This window comes from Teleopsis dalmanni, unplaced genomic scaffold, assembly GCF_002237135.1.
Source record: "Teleopsis dalmanni isolate 2A unplaced genomic scaffold, ASM223713v2 unscaffolded_contig_1272, whole genome shotgun sequence".
NCBI classification, from domain to species: domain Eukaryota; kingdom Metazoa; phylum Arthropoda; class Insecta; order Diptera; family Diopsidae; genus Teleopsis; species Teleopsis dalmanni.
The window spans coordinates 1-9,661 of record NW_024032654.1 but is presented as its reverse complement, the minus strand read 5'-3'; the positions used below and the strand labels follow the sequence as shown (position 1 = coordinate 9,661).

The window sequence follows — 9,661 nt, the reverse complement described above, 5'->3', positions numbered from 1 at the left end:
TTTAAGACTTTTAATTTAATTTAGAAAAATATATGTATATACATTTACATAAATAATATGAATCTATTTAATAAAGTAATAAAAAAAGTTTTCTTTATTAAGAAAATAATTTAAGTGTTAAGCAGCTTCAAAGTCTTAAGTTTAAATAAACAAACAATATTTTAAATAATAATTTAAAAAAAAAACAAAAGATGAAGGTTGACCCCGACGTGATTTGAACACGCAACCTTCTGATCTGGAGTCAGACGCGCTACCGTTGCGCCACGGAGTCGTTGTGTTGATAATGTTCTAATAATATATTTATTTTAGAATTATTTTTAAATGTTTTACATCTGATAAATAATTGAACTAAATTATAAATAAAAACATAATTTAATTATTTAAATTATGCTGTAACACAAAATACAGCATAGTATGAGAATAAATTCAAATATATACGATTAAATTAAATTAAACAGATACGATCTTTATGTCTATGAAAGCACATAAAATTGAGGCGCTCGATCCCCTTTGAAGAACATCATTTAAAATGTACACATTCTTAAAGACATCCACAAATTTTAATAAAAAACTATATATATATATATAGGGAACTAATTGTAGTATGTTTCCACTGTCTTTGTTATACTAGTTAACTTACTTGCTTGTATCTCAAGTGAGTTAACCTTGTCTAAACAATCTCAAATAAATTAACTGGTCTAACAAAACCAGTGGAAACATACTATAAGATAATTTATTTTTTTAACCCAATGGCAATTGTTGTTTGTTGTTTGTAAAAATTACAGTGAATAGAATGTGAATAGCAAACAAACGAAAGTATTTAGAGTGAGTGTTTGAGTTTGTAATAAAATCTAATGTAGCCAATGACATCCAGTTTTTGTTTGGGTTTGCGATTTTGTTCCTTTATTTGCCATTATATTACCTAATCTACCAGGCACAAGCAATTGTTTTTGTAACATGTACACATAATTTTCTGACTATACAAAAGAATAGATTTCGAATGATTGAACACTGGAGGCTAGAAGTGTGAGTTTATTTTATTTATTTATTTGTGAGTTAGCACTAAGATCAATTTTAAAGTTAATTAAAAATAATGAAGTGGACTACTAGGTCCTTCACCATAGAAGTGTAAATTTGTGCATACGTGAGAGACCAAAAAACAAGTTAAATAAAAGTAATAACCTAAAAAATTATTATGTTAATTGTAAATTGAATTGTCTTAAAATCTTTAATATTTGTATTTAATAATGAAATCGTTTATGATCACTATCCATGATTACAAATCAAAATTCTTCGTAATGCATTTTACACATTTTATATATCGTATTATAATAATAAAAGTTAAATTTGTATAATTAATACATATATGAAAGAAGTGCATGAAATGCAACTTATCAACATAATAAGGGTTTAAACAATATTCAATAATAGATAATATTAAAAAGTATTTGTGATTCTTTGGTATATTCTTTAAAGAAAATTATTCCTTATTAAAAATCAATTTAAATCAATTACATTTTAATCATTATTTATTTGACTTTTTGTCATTTTTAGGATAGTTTCATAATTCATTCACTGCAGAGCTTCTGCGGTCTATCTTTTTTCCCAAACAAGATCCATGAAATTGTTTCGACCCATTAAAGATGTATATGGCCTGGTATGGTCATTATAAAACACAACTTCTTTTCTGTTGGCCTATTCTTGTCATTTTTCGATATTATCCAATATTACTACTTTTAAAAATTTAATGTTTTAAGTTCAAATTTTTAATTAAAATGTGTTTGAGTCTAAGGTCATATTTATCCCGCTTTCGATTAGTAAATCTAATGCAATTTTTATTTTCGATTGGTAAATCTCTTGCGAAATGTATAACACCCGAGATTAATTTATAAGAGTCTACATATTTTGCTAGAGTTGCAAGATTGCCCAGAAATTAACAGCTATTTTATATGACTTGATATATAAAGTGTGATTTGATTCAATTTGATGAAAATATAAATGTGTATTAATATCACTACAAGAATGTTACATTACCCTAAAAATGTTGGATTGTGCAACTAAGCTTAACAGGTTGAGAGCAAATCTAGATTGAATCCAGATTTAACAATCGAAAACGGCATAAATTTTTCTGAGATTTTAGATTCTCAATATCATATAAAGTATAATAAAGTAATTTTATGTGTTGCACTAATATATTATGTGTTTAGTAATAAACAATTTACTTAAACGATAAATTTTAATACTTCTTTATTATTTGCAAATTCCAACAGATGGCGTACAGTGTTTATATAAATATAATTCAAAAGTTTTGTAATATACTCAAATAATTTAAAAGTTTCATTCTTATTAGTAGCTATTCATAGTGCGATTTGCGATTATACTCATAACGTGGTGTAGTAGTTTCGGATTGGTTATAGTCCCGAATAGGTGAATAGAACTATTGAAAAATAAATCTTTTATTTAAAAAATCTGCTTTATTAACTATTACCTCTGATATTACCTTGTATTGCCTATTCTTATACTCCTGCCATGGTTCAGGATTATCCTTACGATTCCAACTGATATCCGGATTTTTTATTGCGACACGAACAGCATAGGAAATAGCTAAACCAAAACCCGCAGTCACACAAAGATATAAAGGAATCAACTGATACAAAAGATCATATGTTATAAAAATGCAATTCTTTTAATATTTAATTATTTTAAATATTGCTTACACTAGGATTTTTTCTGATACCACCAATTGTAAAACCCTTCATATCTGCAAATAGTTTTATCGCAGTAAGGCACAATGTGTAGTATTATTCAGTTACAGTAAAGCAAGTAAACTTTTTTTAATAAACTGAACTACAACTAAATTATAAAATTTTTCAAAGAATAAAGAAATTTTAAACAATAAATCGCTTGCTGTGATAATATACAAATAATCTAGTAAAATGATAGTTGTGTCTATATACTAAGATATAACTTATGTGTATATAACTCAAAAAAAATTTTTTTGGTGGCATTATTGCTGATTTCAACTTTTAATCGTCCTAATCCATTAATAAGAATTTTGTAAGATAGTAAGGATTTTATATTTACAAAGTCCCATTTATTGTTTTTTATCCTATTTTGCTTTTGAATACTACGATATATCTTATATTTTTTATTAAAAATTCTTCATACGCAAGAACTGTTCTGCTTTTTGTAATTAATTCTGGGTATAAGTTTAGGACATATTTGATAAGTATATTAATCATTTATAAATTATTTTTTTTCATTATTTGTGGTGATTTTTAATCTCCACAGATAAATATTATTAATTTTTTCACCTTTTTATGGTTTTCTGTATTTCTTTCTTTGACTTTACTTTTTTATAATCAATTATTTAAAAATTATTTTTTTTGTTTTTTTATGATTACCTTTAAAATAACATTTTTGCTGCTGCAATCCATGTATGACATAAGCTATATAAAAATATATATCATTAAATAATATTATGGACAATATTTGCACACAAACATATTAATATGTTAATAAGGTGTTGAAAAACAATATCACTTTATTTGGTTTTAAAAACAATTGTTTGCTTAATTTCAAGCTGCCCTACTTCCTCGATTTCGGTTAAATTGGGTTATAACTCCACTAGCCATTTTTATATTATATTGTATACAGGAGTTAAAATTTAATTGTAACATATGATTTGACACTGGAAAATTGATTGAATCTCAATAATGGTGCGTTCAAAAAAAATTATTTCGTTGAGTACTTAATCGTACTAATACGTACTACATATTGCGTATTTTTAAATTTCAACTTCAAAAAATTCCCTTTAAATACAATGGCAAAGTAAAAAATATGGCTAAACATAATCAACTTCCACATGATGTGAACATATTTTTATACGCAATATCTATGTTCTACGAAATTAACTGATATAATTTTAACAACTAACTGATATATACAAGCAACTTATTATCCTTATTATCTTTGTATTATAAAATATGTTATTGTTATAATTTAATCCAAGCCCTGAAAATGTATTAAATGCAATAAATATTTTTGAGCGCACATAAATTAGTTTTAAGTATATTTTTTAAACCATGTTAAGTGTTAAAATTTGCAAAATTTAATTGTAAAAACACAAACAATTTTGCCTATGAGGAGTGCATATACAAAAATTATCTCAACTAAAAATTTTTATTTATTTACATCTGACATATATTAACAAATGACTGAGATATATTAACAGAATTTGAAGTTTTTGTTGCCAGTTGTCATCCTGATGCAATTCAAGCAATTAATTTATTCTGTAAGTACATTTAAAATAAAATAAAAACGCGAAAAGTTATTGTTACAGGTTTATATATATATAGGTATTAATTATGCTTATAGACATTTCAATTATATCTTATATAATATAAATCCGTATTTATTCATATACAAAATATAGCTTTTTATAATAATCATTTTATGTTTAACAATTTTAAAACTTATTTATTTAAACTAAAAGGTGTTCATACAACATATATATAAATGACTTTAAGCAACATATTTCTTATAAAAATTTATATTATTTTACATATATTTATATAATACAAAAAAATATTTTATACTATATATTTTTTAAAATTATTTTAGCATATAAAATAGATAAAATTAATTTAGCAATTAATTTGAGTTGGCAGTACTTTTACGTTTGTGACATCCAAACTGGTGCAAAGGGATTAAGCGAAAATAACGTTTCTTTTTCAGTTTCTTTTTAAGTAATGGCGTCACTCGATCGTTAAAAGTAAGCTGCGCGAGTGTAAATCGGTGTGGTTTGCGAAAGTTTCGGAAATTTTAGAAATATTTAATGTAAGTTGTAATTATTTTTTGGCATACAATATAACATATTAATATTATTAACAGAATGTGGTATTTATATATTAAAGTGAAATTATTTTCGATATAAAAATAAGCCATAATAGACATAAGTTATAACGAAAGTGAGTAAATAAATAGCTGGGAAAAACACACAAAACACATATTAATCAAGGTATTTCAAAAACAGTTTATAAACATGTATTGATTAAATATATTAACATTTATTAATATTAGAAGAATAAACAAATTATTTAATTTATTTATTTATCAATCATTGAACCGTACTTTATTGTAACAATAAAACAGGGGGGTGGGTACGAACGGTACAATTATTTTTACGCTTGTATTTGTGTTTTTAAATTTCACAAGAAAAGAGTTAACAATAAGGAGTGAAAATAATAAATCAAATGTTTGATTTATGTTTTACTACGTGCGGAAAGTAACAACAATTTTATTTATAATTTGTATAATTATTTTGCTTTGCTATTATATTTTCATACACTTTGTTTAATAAATGCATCTTTTACAAAAAAAAAGGACATAAATGAACAATGCATATGTGTTCGAACAAAATGGTCCTTTTATCATACTTATATATTGTGTAATATATAATTTATATAAAATATAAATAATATTTTAATATATATCTACAATATGTAACAGTAAATTATTTTGCTAAGTAGTCAAAGATAATGTACAAGTGGTTGTGAAATCTCTTTGTTACGCTATGTTGCTATGTTTTAAAACGATCTTTTTGTCAATAGAAAGTTATATTCTCCTGCAATTTTTAAATTTTTACACCACTGTTTTTCTATAAAATGTATACAAAACATATTCTGCGAATTATTGAATTGTATTATCGGAAAGTTCACGATATATGTGATTTTTGAGATTGATTTATTTTTATATATGCATTAATTTCCCTATTCCCCCATATCTTCTCCATTGAAATTTCCTGCATTTGTTTCTGCCCAGCCAGCATTTAGACGATTCATTTAACGCCAATCGTCAAAATGCGTCGCTTATGACTCGCCTTGACGATGGTTAAGCGATTGTTCTCTCAAAGCTTTCTTTGTTTTTTCTGTAATATAATATTTACGTATGTCGCTTTTGTTTCTCTATTTTTGTGCAATTATTACTTGCCTCGACGATTGTTTGGCGAATGTGTTTTTAAGTTACTCCTTTATTACGCACTTTTTTCTGTAACATAATATTTACATATGCGACTTTGGTTTCTCTATTCTTAAAGTGCAATTGAAGTGTTACAGTTGTGTTGTGAGATTTTAATAAATATATTTAAATAAAATAATTTTAATAAAAAAATTTAATTAAATGTATGTAGGTAAGTAATATTTTGATATCTTATTATTCAAAGTTAATAACTTTAAATATGTAATGTACTAAATACAATAAAATGTATCTTTAATAAAATAACTAATATCTAATTTAAAATTTATTTAATATCTAGTATTTTAAAAATATTAATTAATATTAGCATTAAGTTAGCAATAGGAAATATAAACTACTTTTAATACTTATTTTTTTGTGTTTTATTTCATAATATTATTTGTTTTTTTTTTTTTTTTTTGTAAATAATTTTACAAATAAACCAATAAGAAACCAGTCATTTTAATAAACTAACAATTTTAATTTCAACGTCTTTTAAATTTTATTTTCGCTGTTTCTTTTCTATCTTTTCTGAGTAGCGGAGTAACGCTACTCCGTGATACATAAAGGAGTAATTTAATAAGCTTCTAAGCGACGCATAAGCGATGCATACAGAAGAGTAATTTATTACGCTTCTACGTGACGCATAAGCGATGCATATAGAAGACTCATTTCTTATGCTTCTAAGCGGATCGCGGATGAGCGGACAAGTTCTCACAACGAAAGCATCGTCTGCGATTCTCAGACGCGCTCTTCCAGGATTAAATTGCTCGCCATTACGATTCGCGGAAGACTCTTCCGCGATTGAAAATGTTCGCTGGGTATATTACAGATATTTTATCTGAGTATGGGTTTGTAGCACTGTATATATACATTAATTAGTTGTAGTAGAAGATATTAACAAATAATTACAGCCTCAAACCAGAGTTAAGCGTACGTCGTCAAAATTACTGTCGTTAACGTTCTTAATATAATAAATTTTTAGGTAAAATATCAGCTGACCTTATAACGAGGACCCGAAAGATTCTGCTATATGGAAGTTACAACAATTTTCCCTCACTTGTTTATTTGAAAAATATTTTTTTGCATCATACGAGGGCGGTTTGATAAGTCGAAAACTTTTTGATTTTCCCTTGTAGTTACTCGAAATGCAACAGTGCTGTCGTCAGCTGTAATCCACCAGTGAGCAACTTTTTAATTTTGAGTAAGCTACGGCGTTCAGTTGGTTTTTGATAGCCATTCAAAGCAGACAAGCTCGTGAATTTTTACGAAAATGGAAAAAAGTGAATGGTTAGCGAAATTTCAATAAATCAAATAAATTTTTGTCCTTCTCTTTTCTATTCGAACCCGTGTAACTTTTAAATAGTATCTTTTCGTCATAAATACTCGTCAATGTCGGTAAGAAAGTAAATTAACATATTAAACTGCTATATTACATGACAAAATCTAACTAGTCTCACAAATACAAGATAGAACTGTCAGTAACCTTTTTTTCTATCAATTTTGTAGAATTGAGATACATTTTAAATAAACGTCTATAAAAGAAAATGTAGTCAGACTATCGTTTTTTTTTCCTTCTGCAAAAAATTTTACAATGCTGGGAATTACAAAGCTAAACAGCGTTGTATGGTCAATCAAATTTCAATAAATTAAATAAATTTTTGTCTTTGTCTTTTCTTTGCTATTCGAATCCGTATAACAATTTTATTTTTCTAATCTTTCGTCAGTATTTGCTATAAGAGTGTATAATAATATATCGATTGCGTCGTATCCTGCATTCGTGATCACATTTGGCATCAGTAGAGTAAGCTTTTCTTTTTACGTATCATTATTAGTATGTTAAACAATATGGGCGAAAAACTAACTTAATGCCAGTTTCAGCTTTGAGTATACTTGATTTCAGTTCGATTTAATTGTTGCTTAATTATTATCTGGTAACAGATTGCGCTGATTTGGTACACTAAGTTTCCTCAAAATTGTTCATAGTGGATTTCACTATTGTGTAGTCAACAAAACGGTTTTTCTTCGAATTGGGTTGAAGTGGATAGTTGCGGATGGATTTTTCTACTGATGAGGTTAATTTTTCGCTTGATGGATATGTCAACAAACAATATTATTTCATTTAAGACAGTGAACGTTTCAAAATAATTATTAACACGCCACTGTGATCGCAAAAATACACTATAAAGTCAGAAAGTATATAATTTAAATACTATTAATAAATTTTATAAAATATTAACCCGCTTAACATATGAAATACATTAATATGTGTTGTTTTATGAACTTCTTTTTTAGTTAATATAATTGTTCTCTAAATTCAGTATTTATAGTACAAAACAGCGAACCAAATGCATTACGTTTATGATGGAGAATAATGGAAAAATACTAAATTGTTGTTGAAATTTGCTTTATTGTATTCGCCTTTTTTCCAATTTTCTTCAGATACCTCCAATATATAGTTTTTAAATGCAACAACAGCTTCTTTCGTCGACAAAAAACGTTTTACACGTAATTTATTCTTCACGTTCGGAAACGAGAAGAAGTTATTGGGTGCCAAATCAAGACTGTACGACGTAGGAACCATCTATTTGATTTTTTGAATGTTCAAATAGTCGATTGTTGGACGAAATGTGTAAGCACTCGCATTGTTTTGATGGAGTGATGGAGAATGATCCGACGACACTTGTTTGTTCCATATTTAATGGACAGTCGTACAGTCGACTGCGACCTATGATTCGTTACAATTTTGGATACGTCTTTTAAAATACCGCCATTTCTTGAGTATTTGTGTGCACCAATCGACCCGAGCATCTTTTTGAGATTTCTGATAGGGGATCCAACGACACAACGAGAACAAATTATTCTCACCACTAAATGATCGTGCAATATTTTATATATGCTTGTGCAATTAATGCCATCAGCATTAGTGGTTCCCTCAATCTCACAGTAGGTCGCATAACGATCTTGCATTACTTGTATCAGTTTTTACACAGCATCAATGTTTTCTAGCACAACAACTGAACAAACTGGACGAATTTTACGAATTTAGTCACTGAGCGAACTGCGGTCACTCTTTTGACAAAAAGTCTAAGGTAGGTTGTAAGGTCGAAATTTTGTATAAATTCCCGCCCTACATAAACTTATAACTTAGAAATATATTTACCATAAATAAAGAAATATATTTTAATAATAATAATATATGAATAATAATTACATTATTTATTCACTATTTATATATTTCCTTTATTTACGAGGTAGTATTTATATTTATTAACAGTAAATATTTGAATATTTAAAAAACCCACCACCATGCATCCTGTCATTCCTGAATTGATTGAACCAGTTTTAACACGCATAGCTAGCACAAGAAAAGTCAAGCTTCAAGAAAAGGTTGATGCTCGCAGCATAGCCATTACTTCGCAAGTCAATGCAAGTGCAAAAAATTACACTTTTGGGGATGTGCGTGCAACGAACGAAAAAAGGATGATTTTTCATATAAATAGACGTCGAATTCATATGAAAGATCACTTAATGCCAGCACACCGAAATAAGTAGACCCCTACAATCGCCAAGACAAATAAATAGGTTAAGGCTAATATAAAAAGATAACGTCATCGACACTTTGATGTCATTGGGTTCACATTTA

General features: G+C 27.2%; 1 protein-coding gene and 1 non-coding gene across 2 annotated transcripts; both read right to left on the bottom strand.

Annotated features, from left to right (window-relative positions):
* Nucleotides 1-199: 199 nt before the first annotated feature.
* On the bottom strand, nt 200-271 carry Trnaw-cca. The gene has a single exon. It is a non-coding gene; the product is annotated as a tRNA-Trp (tRNA).
* A 2,002-nt stretch (nt 272-2,273) lies between these two features.
* Nucleotides 2,274-2,837, bottom strand: LOC119664002 (cytochrome c oxidase subunit NDUFA4-like). Its single transcript, XM_038073587.1, has 3 exons — nt 2,718-2,837; nt 2,501-2,647; nt 2,274-2,437 (listed from the first exon to the last, which is right to left on the bottom strand). Exons 1-3 carry the CDS (start codon nt 2,757-2,759, stop codon nt 2,354-2,356), a joined length of 273 nt encoding a protein of 90 aa, XP_037929515.1. The 5' UTR covers nt 2,760-2,837; the 3' UTR covers nt 2,274-2,353.
* Between the last annotated feature and the right edge of the window lie 6,824 nt (nt 2,838-9,661).